This window comes from Dipteris shenzhenensis, chromosome 4 (assembly GCF_047967505.1).
Source record: "Dipteris shenzhenensis isolate YYH24624 ecotype China chromosome 4, Dip_SZ_1.0, whole genome shotgun sequence".
Taxonomy (NCBI): Eukaryota; Viridiplantae; Streptophyta; class Polypodiopsida; order Gleicheniales; family Dipteridaceae; genus Dipteris; species Dipteris shenzhenensis.
In genome coordinates, this window is record NC_141599.1 from 49,532,103 (window position 1) to 49,552,190 (window position 20,088).

At 44.1% G+C, this 20,088-nt stretch overlaps 1 protein-coding gene across 1 annotated transcript in view; it reads right to left on the reverse strand.

Annotated features, from left to right (window-relative positions):
• Nucleotides 1-19,881, reverse strand: part of LOC147902988 (Actin-like ATPase superfamily protein) — a 34,480-nt gene extending 14,599 nt beyond the window's left edge. The window contains exons 1-4 of the mRNA XM_087373211.1: nucleotides 19,480-19,881; nucleotides 18,949-19,096; nucleotides 1,677-1,868; nucleotides 521-649 (exon numbers count right to left, since the gene is read on the reverse strand). Of these exons, the coding sequence (XP_087229337.1) occupies nucleotides 521-649; nucleotides 1,677-1,868; nucleotides 18,949-19,096; nucleotides 19,480-19,693 (683 nt within the window). The 5' untranslated portion in view covers nucleotides 19,694-19,881. The remainder of the gene's footprint in view (nucleotides 1-520; nucleotides 650-1,676; nucleotides 1,869-18,948; nucleotides 19,097-19,479) is intronic.
• Nucleotides 19,882-20,088: the final 207 nt, after the last annotated feature.

A 20,088-nucleotide genomic window follows, 5' to 3' on the forward strand; every position in this document is an offset into this window, starting at 1 on the left:
GGATTTAACTTAAAAGGAGAACTAGACTTGCTCTCATCTAGGCCCAAATCTGTTCGGGGTTTCACGGAATCGTTAATAGGTGGCTCTACTTTGAGGAAAGGTGGCCTTGGAGCAGCCTTCCTCGGTGACTCAAGGGGTATGTCCCTTGAATGTTGGAGACCTCAAGCTCGCAGAACTTGCTTAGAAGACTTTTCACATAAGAAAACTAACTAAATAGTGAGTTTGATGGACTTCCCCCCTTAGAGATTATGTTTTGATATAGCTAGAGGTAATTGTTGGTAAAAGCCTGATGTGTAAGTCAAATTTTCTCAACTCAAGTTCAAGACTGGCTAGTTCATGGAGATTGGGTACGCTTTTATGAGTCAATCGTTCCGATTTATACTGTCTCGTCAAATAATACTATTTTGTAGCCTTTGAAAAAAAAAACAAGAACAAATTATGATATATATAGACCCTCTTTATAACTTTACAAGCATGACTCATTATTCCAAAGAAACAATGTGGTGCTATTTCAACATACCCAATAATGTCATCTGGTGATGAAAGTTCAAGCCTCTCTAATATCGCTTCTGTGAGACTTGTGGGAGGACCACGACCATCATGAGCACGCATGACTGCCACTAATGCTGCTTGTGCTATTGAATACCCACTGCCATAAGCAATTACCAAGATGCATCAAAACCTCAAAAAATCTCTCTCTAATTACACAAATTTTAAAAATACTTACGACCTAGAATGAGAACTAACATATATTCGACAATCAAAAACATGGACAGAGAATACTTTTCCTTGGCCACATAAGAAGATAGAGTTGCTATAATCCTCTCTACCAAAAAGAGTACTTGGTAATCCAAACATGAGCTTTGACTCGCATTAAAGGACAGAAGCAGAATAGATATAAGAATAAAGCATGCTTTTGGCTCAAAATTAGGGGGGGAAATCGTGAAAACAATATTAAGTGTGTGTCCAACACAAAAAAACTAGCTTGGTGGATTCAATCAATTGGTAAAATTTATCTTAAATGAATGAGTTTAAGCGGCCATACTTGAAATTTGGAAATGACAAGGTACATTTTAGTCAAAACCAGATGCTAGGAGAGAAACATTATTTTAAAATAGAACATTTCTAACAGATAAGGCTTCTCAATCTCAGATTATGTGACAAACCTCAAAGCTAGCCAAGTTAAAAGGACACAGAGAGAGATGCATTTGAGACTAATCAAATCCGTGCATAATGAGGCAGATACCGCATGCAAAGTCAAGTTTCAATCTATGAGTTGTCGATACAAATGTTCGTTCTGTTTCTCTAAGTTAAAGTCCACCGAGCAAGGGAAGTTACAGAGATGAGTCCAACAATCGCTGACTCTTGTTATGTTGAGAAGTGAATTATTCAATCAGATAAGTTTTACTGTGCTTGAGAATTCCAAACTTGGTAAATTGAATTGTAAAAGTTAAATTTTCGAATCTTGAAAACTGAACTTTGCCTTCTTGTTAATAAATCTTTCCAACGTGTTACCCAAATAGAATGTAGCATTTTTTGCAAATTTGAAAATTTTCCATGAGAGTGAGTTCAACCCCCGTGAGTACCCTTCTGTATACATGAACAATAGGTCTTTGGAAATAAAATGTAAAATACTACTAATACTATATCAAGATTAAAGACAGAAAGTGAATTACCTGCCTGGTTCACCAAGTATTGGCCCAACCCCTGCTGCTCGTGCCTCTTGTCCACCATCAGAGACACCATATGCAATCGTTCCTGTTCCCGCAATGAGTACACAGCCACATAGCTTTCCAAGGGTCCCACTGGCCAACGCTGCCACAGAATCATTGTGCACACCCAATTCCACGTCCCCTGGAAAGAGTTCCCTAGAAGTTTCAAAGAATTTATGACATGTCTCCATCTTAGATCTTCAAAGAACAGAGCAAATGAGTTGGATAGATCATGATACAATGGATGCAATACGAAAATTGTCACAAAAAGAGCTCAATCACACAATTTAAATAATACACAAGCTGCATTACAACATTTGTAGCAAAAAAGAGTCCATACACAAACTACTCCAAATTGCTCACATACGAATAACATTGTAGTAATCACAGTTTTAACCCCTCTTAACCAATAGTAGAGTACTCCCTTGTAATACTGTCTAAATATTAAATAGTCCCAAAGAAAGAAGTAGCAAGAATGCTCCTAAAAAAGGGACACTCAAAGGTGGGACAACAGGACAAAATATCATACAATAAGTGTAAAGATCCACACTTTTTGAAAATGCAAATGTGTGCAATGCATGCAGAATTTGAATGCCGATTGGCCCTCCAATGGGGAAGAGCGCCCTTGTGAGAGTACTTGTTTCTTTTTCGACCTACATGCAAGGTGGGAGAGAGATGACGGATGAATGCAATGTGGTAGAAAGAATGCTACGTGAGATTCACAATGAAAGGGTGATTCCCTTTCATTAATGTCCCTTGAGATCACTCAAGTTCCATCTTCCCATTTACACCTACCCTTAGCCTATGACCCATGCACCTACCATTCAATGCACTCTAATGCACCCTTTCCCTTTCCTATTGCCCCTAGGACCTAGTCACGTGTGTGCACATCTTTATTACTAATTATTGGCCAATGTTACATAGTTTTGGCGGTACTATTTACACCGCTTGATCCATCATAAATACAAACATATAACCGCACCATCAAATTGGCGCCTAACAATAATAAAGTTCTAATGACTATTAATTAACTAAATAATCATTTCTCTTGTCATGACACTCCCTCCTGCTTGAATGAGCAGAAGTCCTCTTCTGGATTATTGCTTGTCTCTTCCTCTTATGTGCACTTTCTCTTGTTACTTCTGCCATTGCATCGCCTCTTTGTAATCTGCGAGTATCTGTGGAAAATCTGTAAAGAACTCTTCTTCCATCCATTGTGCATCACTAGCTGGCTCGTTTTTAAACTTCAGTAAATACATATATCTCTTCTTTCCACGAGTACTCTTCTCTTTATGGTACACGATCTGTTCCGGAGTAAGAACTTCAGTCCCATCTTCAAGTTCAGGTTCTTCTTGATGCTGAGTATCCAAAAACGCAGAAGTATCGCCATGGTATCTCTTCAAATTGCTCACATGAAAGATGTTCTTCATACGCCAATGGGCTGGTAACTTCAGCTCATACGCTCTGGATCCTTCTTCTAGATATAAAGCTGCTGAAATCTGAAATGGACCATAAAACTTCGGTGCTAGCTTGACATGTTTGGTACTTCCTCTCACTGACTTGATTCTTCTTTTATCAATCTTCAATAAAACCCAATCATCCTCCTTGTAATAAACTTCTTTTCTTTTTTTATTGGCTGCCTTGGATTGTTGAACCTGGGCCTTCTTAATATGTTCTTTTACCTGCTCAATAACCTGTGACATATCCTCAGCAAACTGGTCAGCAGCAAAAATTCGCTCCCCCAAGTGTGTTATTGGAGTGGGTAAACATTGCCCATAGATGATTTCAAATAAGGCTTTCTCGGTGGAAGTATGTACAGTGTTATTATAAGCAAACTCTAACATGGGTAAGAACTCTGGCCACCTTCTAGGTTGGTCATGGACATAAGCTCGAAGTAAAGTAATTATGGTTTGATTGGCATTCTCACTTTGTCCATCTCCTTGAGGATGGAAGGCTGTAGTAAATTTCAGTTTGGTTCCGAGATTCTCTAATAGAGCTGTCCAAAAGTTGCTAATGAAACGGCCATCATTATCGGATACAATGGATTTTGGTAACCCATGTAACCTGAAGATTTCCCTAATGAATAACCTTGCTGTTTCAGGAGCAGACAACTCTTTTTTACAAGGAATAAAATGAGCTTGTTTACTCAGCCTATCTATAACAGTGAAAATCTGCTCAAACTGACCAACCTTGGGGAAACCAGACACAAAATCCATTGTAATGTGATCCCACCTTTCCGAAGGAATAGGCAAAGGCTGCAAAAGACCAGCACTCTTACTTGTGTCAGATTTAATGCGCTGACATACGTCACATTGTTGAACAAAGGTCGAAACTTCTTTGCGAAGTTTAGGCCAATGGTAGACAATGGTCCCTCTAATGCCTCTATGTCCAGAATATGGACTCGCATGTAACTCACTCATGACTAGATACCGAAATGTTTTGGGTACACATATGGCACGTCCCAAAAATAAGTATCCATCCACCATGGAATAAGCCTCTAAATCCCCAACCTCATTACGCTGAATCTTCCCATAAATGTCAGCGAAGTCCTCATCTAAAGGATAAGCTTCAACCATTGCTCCTAATGATTTCTCCTTAATCACAGAAACATGATTAACTTGGGGCCGTCTACTCAAAGCATCAGCTACTAAATTCTCCTTTCCTGGCTGATATTCGATATTTGGTTGCCCAAAGGATTGAATATATTCAGCCCATTTGATTTGTCTTGAAGAGACAATGGGTTGAGAGAACAAGTGCTTGATACTTTGATGGTCAGTCTTAATCTTGAAAGCAGAACCATATAAATAATGCTTCCATAACTTTAGAGCATGAATGACTGCCAATAACTCCTTCTCATACGTGATATATTTCAATTCAGCCCCTTGAAGTTTTCTACTCTCATAAGCAATGGGATGCCCTCCTTGCATCAACACTGCCCCAATCGAGGTACCACTTGCATCCGTACATACAACAAAGAACTCTTTGTCCATGTCCGGAAGTGTTAACACTGGTGCAGTCACTAATGTTCTCTTAAGCTCCTCAAAAGCTACTTGGTGAACCTCTCCCCACTCATACAAGGAATGCTTCTTCAACAAATCTGTTAGTGGGGAAGCAAGGCGTGCAAAATTCTTAATGAATCTGCGATAATAACTACACATCCCTAGGAAGGATCTCAGCTCATGTATGTTTTTGGGTATTGGCCATTCAATTATGGCCTTGACCTTTTTAGGGTCAACCCGAATTCCCTCGGCAGTCACAATGTGTCCCAAATACTCTATTTCTGTCTTGAAAAACTCACTCTTCTTGGTATTTAGGAACAATCGATCCTTCCTTAGGAGCTCCATCACCTTAGCAAGGTGATCCTTATGCTCTTCCTCATTCTGGCTGAATACTAAAATGTCATCAAAAAAGACTACGACAAATTTTCCCAAGTAGGGTGGCAAAACCCTTCTCATCAGCCTACTAAAAGTGGCTGGAGCATTAGTTAGGCCAAAAGGCATGACCAAAAACTCATAATGTCCAGTGAGAGTGCGAAAAGCAGTCTTAAGTTCATGCCCAGCTTTCATACGAAGTTGATGATAACCAGATGTCAAATCCAATTTGCTAAAAACTTTAGCACCTTTAAGCATATCCAATAAATCATCCACTCTTGGAATCGGATACCGGTTCTTAATCGTAAGTTTATTTAAAGCACGGTAATCTATACACATACGATATGATTCATCCTTCTTCTTAACCAATAATACAGGTGCTCCAAATGGAGAATTGCTTGGTCGAATCAGGCCTTTTTGCAACAGATCTTCAATTTGTTTTTCTACCTCCTCCATTTCTATCCTGTTCATCCTATATGGGGCTCTACATGGAGGAGAAGCTCCTGGCTCTAAGTCTATGGCATGATCATCTTCTCTCTCCATGGGCAATTCGAATGAGTCATCTCTTGAAAATCGATCCTCATAAGCTCTAAGGAACTCATTTCTCTTCCGATCTTCTTTTGAGATATGAAGATCTCGTGAATCCCGTATATACACAAGATTACAATCTACCCCTCTTTTTACCAATCTTTTCGCTTGGGTAGGAGTAATCAATGGAATTGTATACACGTCCCGATCCCCTACAATCCTTATGTTTTCATCCTTATGTACAAAGCAACAATGATGAGTATGAGGATGAATAGCAGGGTTAAAATCATACCGCCATGGTTTACCTAGTATCATGTCAACGTCTTGTAAAGGGGCCACTAGAAAATCCCTTCGATCTCTATATTTTTGTATACGAAAAGGAATATTTCGTACTATGGATGTGTCTTCTTCATTGTGTCCCCTAAAAGCTCCTGAAAGCGACATGTTTTTTATAGGTTCTGGTTTAAGATGGAGTAATTTTGCCAATCTATCACTTACTAAGTCATAATTACATCCATCATCTAGGAGAACCACTATTCTCTGTCCATTCACGAATCCATACACCTTAAAAAGATCATGAGGCCCAAAGGTATTGGCTGAATGGACAGCATTCACTATTGGCTCAATAGTCACAGTAGATTTCAAGGGTGACAAGGTAGAAGCCTCACCCTCCTGCTTGGATGCCTTGGCTTTCCCTTTTATTGAATTCGTCTTGGCAATCTTAGCCAAGAGAACGGGACACTTATGCCATACGTGCCCTGGCTTATGTTTCTTACAACCGAAACATTTTCCTTCCTTAATCAGCTTCCTCTTCTCTTCTTCAGTCATAGAAGGAAATGGCACCCATCCAGGACGTGATTGGCTGTTCACATTCCTTACAAGAGCTTTACCCTTCCGTTTATTATTCTTAAACCGGTTTGGTTTCCTAAAAGTGGGTATATTATTGGTCTTAGATGATGACCCATACTCCTTATTGAAGGGTTTACGAGGAATCAATTTTCTCTCGGCTATTTCAGCCAGCTTAGTGAGGTCCTTAAGCGTGGTCGGGTTAAACATTTCAACCTCGTACCTTACTTTTGGGCTTAAAGCTGCTAAATACTTCTTTCTCCTATCTTCCTCACTCTTTTCGGGTAACTCTAGAGATAGTTTCCAAAATCTGGCTGTAAAATCTGCATTACTCTCATTATCGAACTGCCTAAACCTCTCCCAACGGAAGGTTAGGTTCTCTTCATGCCTCGGTGGCATGAAAGTGGTTTTCAGTTGCTCCACAAATTTAGCCCATTCATGAATAGGCTCTTTTCCTGTTTGTGACAAGGACCACCACATTAGAGCATCCTTCTGCAGATGCAATGTGGCAAGAGCAAGCTTCTCTTGCTCGGTCTTGTCTTGATGGGCAAAGTATAGCTCAAAATGACGAATCAAATTGAGGATTTTGTTAGCCTCCCTTGCCCCATCATATTTGGGGAACTCAATTCTCTCTCGCGGTTGGAATTTGGACCTCTTAGAAGGGTTACTCAACTCTTCATTCCCGAAGTTTAAAGTCCTCTTAGTCCCTAATCTTGTCATAATGGACTGCTCAATCATATTGCTAAGCTGGAAAACCAGCTTATCAACAGGAGTCTCCTCTCTTCCTCTTGCACTTGGATTAGAATCCATGTGTATTGGGTTTTGAGTTGAAGGCATGAACTCATCACCTTGTTCTTGGCTGGTCTCATTTCTTCTTTCATTACGAAAGGGGAACTCCCTATCAGGAGGTTCTTGAAGGAGAGACTGCTGTAAATCTATTTGTGGGTTATCATACTCAAGATGTGTATAACTCTCACCTAATCCATCCTCTTCAAGAGGGGGTGAAGGTGTTCTTTCTCTCTCTCCTTGGGGTAATGGAGGAAAAGGAATAAGTTCATTGTTATATGTCCCTTTCCCTTCCATTCTTTCCTTTTAGTAATACAAGAGAGAAAATGTCTTGCTGTAATTTCAAAAAAGAAGGTTTATTTTACAGCAAACTTCAAGTGTTGTAGAGGTGGTGGTACTTATCCGACTCCCGCTTCGTTTGTGTTGAGAAGACACTTAAAATCACCTCCTTTCCCTTCTCTTTCAAGCTTTTCTTCTTGTATTTCTGCTGTAAACTCGTACGCTCCGTTTGGGCTACTTGTTTTGAGCGGATTGGAGCTCTAGATACCGTTATAGGGGTTACTTGATGGGTGGATCACTCCCTTAAAATCTTATTCCGATCCGACTTCCGGTTAGGTAGAACGGGAATCCCATTTTCTCACGGTTTAAGGGTACATTCACATGGGTGGGGGGGGGCAAAAAGATAACACCCCGTTCGCCGTTCGCCGTTCGCCATTGAAGGCCAAAATTTTTCAGAAAAATCCCTTGTCTCAGAACCTCGAGATCGGTCAGTCGTGATCCTTTTCCGCCAACCTCTCTTGCGACTTCCGTCGTTCGCAACTGTCGCCCTCTTCTCGTCCCGCTCGTGGATCGTCGCTGCTCTGATACCAAATGTGAAGATCCACACTTTTCGAAAATGCAAATGTGTGCAATGCATGCAGAATTTGAATGCCGATTGGCCCTCCAATGGGGAAGAGCGCCCTCGTGAGAGTACTTGTTTCTTTTTCGACCTACATGCAAGGTGGGAGAGAGATGACGGATGAATGCAATGTGGTAGAAAGAATGCTACGTGAGATTCACAATGAAAGGGTGATACCCTTTCATTAATGTCCCTTGAGATCACTCAAGTTCCATCTTCCCATTTACACCTACCCTTAGCCTATGACCCATGCACCTACCATTCAATGCACTCTAATGCACCCTTTCCCTTTCCTATTGCCCCTAGGACCTAGACACGTGTGTGCACATCTTTATTACTAATCATTGGCCAATGTTACATAGTTTTGGCGGTACTATTTACACCGCTTGATCGATCATAAATACAAACATATAACCGCACCATCAAATTGGCGCCTAACAATAATAAAGTTCTAATGACTATTAATTAACTAAATAATCATTTCTCTTGTCATGACAATAAGCTCAATAATGCAGAAAATGGATTTACACACCGTGCAAATGGAATGCTTAAACTAGATAAAAGATCGAAAGTCATGGGAAAATCTTGCCAATATAGCTAATGTTGTTCTTTGGCCCATTGCATAGCTGATTTTACCATAAACTAGATAAAAGATCGAAAAACATGGGAAAATCTTGCCAATATAGCTAATGTTGTTCTTTGGCCCATTGCATAGCTGATTTTACCATATTTATGCCGAAAACTTGTATTCTCCATATTCATCACAAACACCAGCAAGAAACATTTAAATTTTTTTCAAAACCGCCAAGAAATTGGTCCAAAAACAACATCAAAAGTGTGAAAAACTAAAAATACCATCTAACATTCTCCCTTAATGCTTGATCTTATATCCTGCATCTCCATGTGGGGATATATGGGTCACTGCCCCGCTGATGAGCCCCAAATGAGGACAATATAGGGGCAGGACAAATGCAACATGTAGGGGATAGCTAGGGCTCCCATATACCCAGCCATGAAAGCTGGGTGACCAAAGCATTGGGGCTGGAGAGAGCCACACAGAAGGGGGCTCAATGGTTGGAAACATGAACCTTATATAGGCCATGACCTGGTCTTTCAGAAGCAACAGGTCAGCTAGGTAAAGTGGCCAAGTCGGCCCAGATGTGGCATCAGCCAACAACAGGTCCGCCAAGAGAGTGGGTTGGCCCACCATCTAGGGCCAGCCTATGGTGCAGGTTGTGCCAGATCTGAGCCCCAATCAGCCACATCAAGAGATTGGCAAACCAGCCATCTCTCCCTATAAATATAGACCACTGGGCCCTTAGACTCCCAACCAAAGCACAACGAAGCCCTTGTGAGAGACACAGAAGCAGGAGGGAGAGTAACAAAGGCCCAGTGGGTGTGGAGAAGTGGACTCCAGAACTTTCGACGCAATGAGGGAGCTTCAGGTGTACCAGATGATGGACAAGTGAATGGGATCGTAGGGGATGGACTTGTGGCTCGCCCATGGTGCTTCGACACATATTCAGCTTGGCTCCTCTCCAGCGAGGCCGTGATCAGGCTTAGCAGTAGAAGTGATCCATTTGCCACCTAAGGTTGTGCTTACCCAGCCTCGTTATTGGACACTCCAGTGGTGTGCCAACATATTCGGTGTAGATGTTTCTTTCATGAAGTATTGGGCATGGAAGGTAGGGATTGAGCCGGTGGCGACCTTGGTCATGGCGCACGGATACAACCTACTCGTGTAACCGGCCTTCAAAGAAACTAAAGGGCAGTAATCCTCGTCTACTCAGTCATAAACCTCATAAATAGCCACAATGCTAGCTTCAGTCAATTCAACCACTTAACAATTCTTAGAAATAAACTTCAACAACAACAATGGGGAGGCGAGAATGCCCCTGCTCAGAGAAAACAGTACACAGTACACCCACTGGCCCCAAATGCCTTGGCACCCCTTTCGGTATTTATTTAATGCTTCTGAATGGAAATGCTTTACACCAGGGGTTCACTCCTGTACTGCTCCTCTCTGCAAATCCTTTGACTATCTCCCTTGGGCATCCAATCCAAGTGCACCAATAGAATCCAACTAGCAAGGCAATCTTAGGCATCCACTTCTGACCTGACCCAACTGAAAGGCATCCAAGCGACCAAACCACTAGCAAACTGTACTCAAGAAGCCTCAAGGCTCACATGCAACACACTGACCCTTGAGCCTTTCCCTAGGCACACCCTTTGCTTTTGAGTGCTCGTTTAAGCTTGTGGGGACCAGAAAGGACTCCAAACACACAAGAAACACACTGTAGCTAGCTTCAAAATGAGAAATAACAATCAAAAGGAAGACAGCAACCAAATACCCGCTGTCCGTGGCAAGGGGGAGAGCTCAGACCTCGCGCCTATCCCCTGACCAAGCTCCTAGCAGGGTGCAGGTGTCTTCCAGCCTCCAAGAGAAGAGAGACAGAACAAATAGAGGGCGGAAGGAGAGCAAGAAAAGAGTTGAAGAGGCTATGGTCCATAGATCTGCCCCGAAGTGTCTGGCTCGGGATCTCTGCCAGAAATGTCATGACAAGAGAAATGATTATTTAGTTAATTAATAGTCATTAGAACTTTATTATTGTTAGGCGCCAATTTGATGGTGCGGTTATATGTTTGTATTTATGATCGATCAAGCGGTGTAAATAGTACCGCCAAAACTATGTAACATTGGCCAATGATTAGTAATAAAGATGTGCACACACGTGTCTAGGTCCTAGGGGCAATAGGAAAGGGAAAGGGTGCATTAGAGTGCATTGAATGGTAGGTGCATGGGTCATAGGCTAAGGGTAGGTGTAAATGGGAAGATGGAACTTGAGTGATCTCAAGGGACATTAATGAAAGGGTATCACCCTTTCATTGTGAATCTCACGTAGCATTCTTTCTACCACATTGCATTCATCCGTCATCTCTCTCCCACCTTGCATGTAGGTCGAAAAAGAAACAAGTACTCTCACGAGGGCGCTCTTCCCCATTGGAGGGCCAATCGGCATTCAAATTCTGCATGCATTGCACACATTTGCATTTTCGAAAAGTGTGGATCTTCACATTTGGTATCAGAGCAGCGACGATCCACGAGCGGGACGAGAAGAGGGCGACAGTTGCGAACGACGGAAGTCGCAAGAGAGGTTCTGAGACATGGATCACGACTGACCGATCTCGAGGTTCTGAGACAAGGGATTTTTCTGAAAAATTTTGGCCTTCAACGGCGAACGGCGAACGGCGAACGGGGTGTTATCTTTTTGCCCCCCCCCCCCCAATGTGAACCCCGCCCCCCCCCCCCAATGTGAATGTACCCTTAAACCGTGAGAAAAAGGGATTCCCGTTCTACCTAACCGGAAGTCGGATCGGAATAAGATTTTAAGGGAGTGATCCACCCATCAAGTAACCCCTATAACGGTATATAGAGTTCCAATCCGCTCAAAACAAGTAGCCCAAACGGAGCGTACCAGTTTACAGCAGAAATACAAGAAGAAAAGCTTGAAAGAGAAGGGAAAGGAGGTGATTTTAAGTGTCTTCTCAACACAAACGAAGCGGGAGTCGGATAAGTACCACCTCTACAACACTTGAAGTTTGCTGTAAAATAAACCTTCTTTTTTGAAATTACAGCAAGACATTTTCTCTCTTGTATTACTAAAAGGAAAGAATGGAAGGGGAAGGGACATATAACAATGAACTTATTCCTTTTCCTCCATTACCCCAAGGAGAGAGAGAAAGAACACCTTCACCCCCTCTTGAAGAGGATGGATTAGGTGAGAGTTATACACATCTTGAGTATGATAACCCACAAATAGATTTACAGCAGTCTCTCCTTCAAGAACCTCCTGATAGGGAGTTCTCCTTTCGTAATGAAAGAAGAAATGAGACCAGCCAAGAACAAGGTGATGAGTTCACGCCTTCAACTCAAAACCCAATACACATGGATTCTAATCCAAGTGCAAGAGGAAGAGAGGAGACTCCTGTTGATAAGCTGGTTTTCCAGCTTAGCAATATGATTGAGCAGTCCATTATGACAAGATTAGGGACTAAGAGGACTTTAAACTTCGGGAATGAAGAGTTGAGTAACCCTTCTAAGAGGTCCAAATTCCAATCGCGAGAGAATTGAGTTCCCCAAATATGATGGGGCAAGGGAGGCTGACAAAATCCTCAATTGGATTCGTCATTTTGACCTATACTTTGCCCATCAAGACAAGACTGAGCAAGAGAAGCTTGCTCTTGCCACATTCCATCTGCAGAAGGATGCTCTAATGTGGTGGTCCTTGTCACAAACAGGAAAAGAACCTATTCATGAATGGGCTAAATTTGTGGAGCAACTGAAAACCACTTTCATGCCACCGAGGCATGAAGAGAACCTAACCTTCCGTTGGGAGAGGTTTAGGCAGTTCGATAATGAGAGCAATGCAGATTTTACAGCCAGATTTTGGAAACTCTCTCTAGAGTTACCCGAAAAGAGTGAGGAAGATAGGAGAAAGAAGTATTTAGCAGCTTTAAGCCCAAAAGTAAGGTACGAGGTTGAAATGTTTAACCCGACCACGCTTAAGGACCTCACTAAGCTGGCTGAAATAGCCGAGAGAAAATTGATTCCTCGTAAACCCTTCAATAAGGAGTATGGGTCATCATCTAAGACCAATAATATACCCACTTTTAGGAAACCAAACCGGTTTAAGAATAATAAACGGAAGGGTAAAGCTCTTGTAAGGAATGTGAACAGCCAATCACGTCCTGGATGGGTGCCATTTCCTTCTATGACTGATGAAGAGAAGAGGAAGTTGATTAAGGAAGGAAAATGTTTCGGTTGTAAGAAACATAAGCCAGGGCACGTATGGCATAAGTGTCCCGTTCTCTTGGCTAAGATTGCCAAGACGAATTCAATAAAAGGGAAAGCCAAGGCATCCAAGCAGGACGGTGAGGCTTCTACCTTGTCACCCTCGAAATCTACTGTGACTATTGAGCCAATAGTGAATGCTGTCCATTCAGCCAATACCTTTGGGCCTCATGATCTTTTTAAGGTGTATGGATTCGTGAATGGACAGAGAATAGTGGTTCTCCTAGATGATGGATGTAATTATGACTTAGTAAGTGATAGATTGGCAAAATTTGTTTTTTATAGGTTCTGGTTTAAGATGGAGTTGTCGCTTTCAGGAGCTTTTAGGGGACACAATGAAGAAGACACGTCCATAGTACGAAATATTCCTTTTCATATACAAAAATATAGAGATCAAAGGGATTTTCTAGTAGCCCCTTTACAAGACGTTGACATGATTCTAGGTAAACCATGGCGGTATGATTTTAACCCTGCTATTCATCCTCATACTCATCATTGTTGCTTTGTACATAAGGATCGTAGGGGATCGGGACGTGTATACAATTCCATTGATTACTCCTACCCAAGCGAAAAGATTGGTAAAAAGAGGGGTAGATTGTAATCTTGTGTATATACGGGATTCACGAGATCTTCATATCTCAAAAGAAGATCGGAAGAGAAATGAGTTCCTTAGAGCTTATGAGGATCGATTTTCAAGAGATGACTCATTCGAATTGCCTATTTATGATCGATCAAGCGGCGTAAATAGTACCGCCAAAACTATGTAACATTGGCCAATGATTAGTAATAAAGATGTGCACACACGTGTCTAGGTCCTAGGGGCAATAGGAAAGGGAAAGGGTGCATTAGAGTGCATTGAATGGTAGATGCATGGGTCATAGGCTAAGGGTAGGTGTAAATAGGAAGATGGAACTTGAGTGATCTCAAGGGACATTAATGAAAGGGTATCACCCTTTCATTGTGAATCTCACGTAGCATTCTTTCTACCACATTGCAATCATCCGTCATCTCTCTCCCACCTTGCATGTAGGTCGAAAAAGAAACAAGTACTCTCACGAGGGTGCTCTTCCCCATTGGAGGGCCAATCAGCATTCAAATTCTGCATGCATTGCACGCATTTGCATTTTCGAAAAGTGTGGATCTTCACAAGAAAATCCACCTCGAGAAGCATGCCAGCCTCCAAATGCGTGCCAAAAACTCCTCGAAGTGTGTGCCTGCCTTGGAACATGAGCCAAAAGTCCGTACAGCAGAAGCAGGTGTCCGTACAACTGTACGGCAACCGTACAGCAGAGAAAAGGGCCTCGAAAAATGCGCCAACAATCTGTACCTATATAGATTTCCTCGACCTGTGTGAAAGATCAGAATTGGGAGCTAAAGCAGCAAGAGGCGTGTGCAGGAGCAGCAAATGTTGGCAGGGAGAGCAAGAACATGCAATGAAATCAGCTTCCAGAGCTTTTGCAAACTGAGGATGCTCCAAGAGGGTGAGGGAGAGAGATGGTAGGTTGGGGGAAGCACATGCATTCGCATGCATGCCACTTGGCCCTTCATTAAAGTCCTGACCACCATACCAAGGACAATGTTGGTTGTCCAACTTTAAAACCCCTCTAAGATGCCTTTGCCTTCCCCTAGGACCTAGTGGGCACACTTTTAGAAATTGCCCCTAGGGACTTCTAGGAAGTTTGCACTTCCTCTAGCCAGTCCCTCATGACCAAACCATTACTAGACTTAACCACGGTTAACCCCGAGTTGAGTTACAATAAACTTTACATCACTTTTCACGTCCCGTGACAACTCGCCCTCCAAACCTCCTTCGAAATCGCAAAGATCTGGATTCCTGAAGCAGGCTCTCTCACACAGGCGAGCCTTGTTCTCTACCGCCCCATCCTCATGAGCTTGACTTTGGTGAGTTGGAACGTGCATGGGCTTCATGACCGTGCACGTAGTCAGCCGCAATATCTGATTCTCTCCCAAGAATTGCAGCGAGCATTGGTAGGTCATCCAGTTGACTTCCTCTTGATTCAAGAGCATATGTTCTCGCCAACAGACATCACACGTTGACACCACCTCCTCCCTAGGAGGGGCCCAAAGGTTTGGTCCCCCACAATCCATAGGAGCGGCGGAGCATGCATTTCGGCCTCTCAGGCGGTGGCCTCCGAGATATTTGCTCAGGGGGAGCTCATACCAAATCGTGCAATGTGGATGGGTATTAAGACAGGTGAGGCCCGGATTGTGTACGCACCCGCTCCATCAGCATCTTAGCAGGGACCACGATGTCGGATTATTCCCAAGCGGTCCTTCACTTGAAGCAGCCTCGCTGCGGTCCCTCATGCAAGAAGGATTTTGAGAGGCAGCCGCTCATATGGCACCCGGAGGTCACGGATTCAGAGGGACACATGCTAGGTCAGCGACTCACATTGGATGGGCACAGTGGGACAGCCAGATCCTTCGACGCTTGGAGGCGACTTCCCAGTGAGGTAGAGGCCATAAAGGCTTCAACAGATTCAAAAGGCTTCAACAGATTCACAATGTTCTACTTCCAGTAACCTGCAACCATTTTATTCCGCCTTCTTGTCCTTCTACACGCACTACCAAAGCCCCCCCTTCTCGCCCAGGATCTTCGGGACCAGCCCCTAGACCTGGACCCTCTTCCTCAGCGCGCACAGTACGATCAGTACCTCGTTGGATGCCTGTGAGGGTTGCTGACACTCTGCCACCTCTACGAGACACCTCGGACCATTCTCAATTACAGGCAGGTGATATTCGTGCAGGCATAGATGTGGTTGCCCCAGTCCCCCCACCTGCTCATCAGGAGGGGCAACCCATTTCTTCAGGTCCTATCATTGATGTTCCTGATCAGCCCCCTCAATCTGTTAGCCACACTTCACCTCTTGATAGAGGTAAGGGGGTTTTTCCTCCTTCTCCCTCGGGTGCAAGGATTCTTCGCACTCCTATGCCAGTTCCCTCCTACAGGAACTCTTTTGCAGTACTAGCAGATTTGGCAGAGTTTGAGACAGAGGAGGAGTTTGTACCCTCTACCCTGGGGGAGCCGGTTATTGGGATTCCGTTGGATAAGGTTTCTCCCTCTGCTGGAGTGGGTTTTCTTTCACCAATTGATTTCCTTTGCTTGACAGGAGGACTCTTTCACAAGAGAGGATTTTCTCCACCACCAGGTCGGGTAGAGCCTTTCACCCGGCCTCCTCCTATACCTCATCGGTGCCATAGGCAGCTGATTCGTAACCAACTCCATCCAGGTGTTTCAGGCGGCCCCATTCATATCCTTATGCTCCAAGAGCATAAGCTGGATGGTAGAGATTGTGCCAAGTCACGTAAGCTTCTTTCTGGCCATACTTTTTGGTCACCTGCCTTGGGCACCAGGGGAGGCATTTGCATTTCTATCTCTTCTTCGATGCTCCCCTTGGTCATTGGACACAAGAGTCATAGTCCCCTCTAGAGCACAATGGGTTATTTTGATGATTGGTGGGCGTAAGGTTGGCTTCCTTAACCTTGAGAGGATGCCCTCTCATCTTCGAGGGGTAGGCACCCAGATGGTGGAGATTGAGGCAGGGATCTAGCAATACGAACGTATCTAGGCAATTGCCGTTCCGTTGATCCATAATTGAAACGTAATCTCTGTTTGGCTTCCCCTGATTCGTGGTGGGAGGGATTACGGAGTCCTTGGACCCCGCACTGCTGGTCAGCACAGTTCTTGTGGACGCGGTACCTCTCAGGATATGCTTCTTTCAGGAGTCTCTTGGATCCTGCCATTGTCGTTTTACAGGGTGGGACCCGGAGGCTCATTGCAGGCAGACACAGAGCTGGATGATGGGGACAGAGGTATCCGTGGAGGGTCTGGATTGGCAGATGGTTAGGATAGTGGGTCGCTTGGGCAGGACTTGGTACATAGACCCCACCATAGTCTTATCGACCCCATAGGGAGCAGTGTGGCGCCCATGGCTTTGGGAGGGCAGACCCCTACGTGATATCCAGTGGGATCCTGAAGAGTGGTTTTGGCCAGCCCGTGTAGGGCAATTACATCGGGTGGAGGAGCTCTCCTTCCTTTCTTACATGACTCGCATTGGGCGCCGCTAACAGCTCAAGGCAGTGTATGGAGGTCTAACAGCCTGTACGGAGGGCCTAATATGCCGTACGGCGGTTCCGACAGACTGTACAGATTTTCTGGCGCATTGTATGACAGTTCTGGCAGGTTGTACAGGTGTTCTAACAGGCTGTATGGGATGTCTGACAAGCTGAATGGCAGTTCTGACAGGCTGTGTGGCAAATTGTTGTGCTCATGGGCCTTTTTTTACAGGCAAAAGTTCCTTTGAGGCTGCTGCAGGTTCACATGTCTGCTGTATCCTGGCTTTTTGGACTGTTGCATGACATGCACATGCGTTCGTGCTTGGCTGGCTATGCATGCAAGAACACAGCAGTGTATGTGCTTTGGTGTCGCATTGCAATGTCTATTTTGGTCTAGAGCTTGCATGCTCAGTTTCCATGCGCATGCATGAGCTGGAAAGCCATGCATAAGGATAGGTAGGGGTGCATGTGAATTTGTCCATGTAAAGTTAGCATGAACACATGTGGTTTAATTTACTTTTACACTCCAATAGGCTGTGATTCCTTTGGCTTTGGTGAAAGCAAAGGTGGACACCAAATGAGCAGGATTGTAGCTTGCATACAGACTTTTCTGGCATGCAGTGGTTGCCACGAATTCAAGGGATTATCTGCACGTGGTTTGCATGCATGGGCGACCCTAGAAGCTGTTTTTAAGGTCAAATCAGTCAGAATTGCACCCATAACTAGCAGCTCTTCACCAAGGGTTGAACACTCTTGTGACAGCTCCCTTGTTTTCTCTCGTGCTCCCTTGTTTGCTTCCACCTGTGTCTATCCCCACTCCATAGTATCCTCGCCATCACCCTTGCTTGCCTTCCACTCAGTTTTCCTAGCCTTGTTATTCCAGCCAGCAACTCTCTTGTTCTAGCCCCATGGCTTCATTTTCTGATCTTCCACACGTGGCTATGGAGGGTGGGCAGCATGATGAGTTAGCCCCTCCTCACATGAGCCATCCATGTCTCGTCATGGCTCAGCTGAGTTATATGAGCCAGATGGTTACTTACCCACGACACCCCTGGGTAAGTCTATATACATGAGCTGTGGGCCAATGGACTCATTAAGCAGGCCTAACACCTGGACAAGTGGACTCCTATGGTGTGGGACATGGGTTTGTGTTCATGGATGCCGCGAGTAGCTTGGCTCTCAGGCTCGGAGGGTTATACAAGATTTATGGTTGGGACGTGAGCTAGCCAGCTCCCCTATCTGGTCTTCTAATCTATGGTCGTTATGCAAGTCTTGGCGTCAGAATAAACCTGGATTACACCCAAGCTTGGGTGTAGCTAACCCTCGCTTTGGTGGCCTGTGTCACATGGGATTTAGCCCCTAATCCTTATTTCAATGAACCACCACACCATAATATGTTTTTTGAAAGCCCTTAAGGAGCGCTTTTGCAATGTGTGCTTCTAGTACTGAAGTCTGCAAAGCAAACCTTGCAGGCCCCAGCTTTAATAGCCCCGTTACAAGGAACTTAAACGGAAAAAATCATCATGTTCACGTATCCTAGTAAATTCATGACGCTTGCATTCCTACAACTGATGTCAGATGGCATGGAAAGATCATCATTTTTTAATATGATATTTCCCATTCCAAGGCTCCTTAGATATTGCAAGGTTGCATATATTTAACCGATGGCAGACATTGACATGCTAAGATCATCATTCCTAGATTATATTTCTTGAAAGCTTTTAGATGATCATTTCGGAATAAATGAAGTTCAAACTCCAGAGACCCCAACAATCAATCAAGACTAAGCCTTTGACAAAAGAATGCTTAAACAACCGATTTAACCGCATGTCTCTGAAGAAGAAAGTTACTCCATTTTCTAGAAATATGCGCACTAACCGTAACCAGAGTAATACGCGTTGTTCATCAGAGGGATGATTAACCCCAGATAGCGCCAGGCACACAGACCGCACAGCAGAACGACGCCTGTGCGCTTTCATAAGCGTCTCTGCAAGTACCCTCTCTAAGGCCAATTTCGCAGCGTCATCTGCCCAAAATAATTTAAAGAAAATATTAGGATAAGGGCTTCTCCTTCCGCTCCTAAAGCAGACTCAATTGGCTGTTATTGCTGCGTCTGCATAATCTTAGTCTTCTTTCCTCTCTCATTAAATATCTCTTACTTTTAAATGGGATTTTCTAACGTGTCCCCGCAAAGGATGCACTGTTCAGAGTTAAAATGACCGAAGTTTCCAATAATTGACAGACGTGCATGGATTTTTGCAGCGCATAAAGGAAAGCACGGACAGGAAAGCAATGTGCTACAATTCTATAAGTTGTAGATCGTGTGAAGGAGTGTAATCTTTGATCGATGCCTTCAGATCTACGACAAAATCCGTAAAATTTGATCGTATCAAATTTTGTTTTCCTTACCTCCGACACTGTTGCGGTTAGAGCAGCCAGTTTCAGAGCGAGCAAGGATGGGTGGAGGTTCATGGAAGCAGGCGGAATTCGGCACGGCGATGCAGACGCAGGCGGTGGAGGTGGCGCCACCGTCCACTCCCAAGACAACGTCGGAGTCGTGGGCTAGGAGAGAGGGCATTTCGGCCTCGAATTCCCAAAGGTGAGGGTGCCGATTTCGTTTCATTGGCGAGAGAGGGAGCGTGAAGAGGGGGGTGGAGAGAAGCAAAGCAAGGAGAGGGGAATGAGGCAGAGGCTCATGAGACTGAGGAAGAGGATGGGAAAGTGGAAAAGCGAAATTGGAAGCAACAAGCTCACAAAGGAAGAATTAGTGAGATGTGGAAATGATCGCCATAGCCAAAAAGTACAGCTCAAATACACCTAGCCAAACAAAACACAAACACAAGGAATCACACTTTAGATTCTCCCTCCACTTTAACCCAACCTAGCTTCTCACCTCATCACCTCTTGGACGCTTCACCACACGCTAACCCACCTGTGCCCAACTTCTGGGCACCTGAAAAAAGTCTTGAAACGTCTTGAATCGGTAGGCGCTTTACACACTGCCTAAGCAAGAATCTT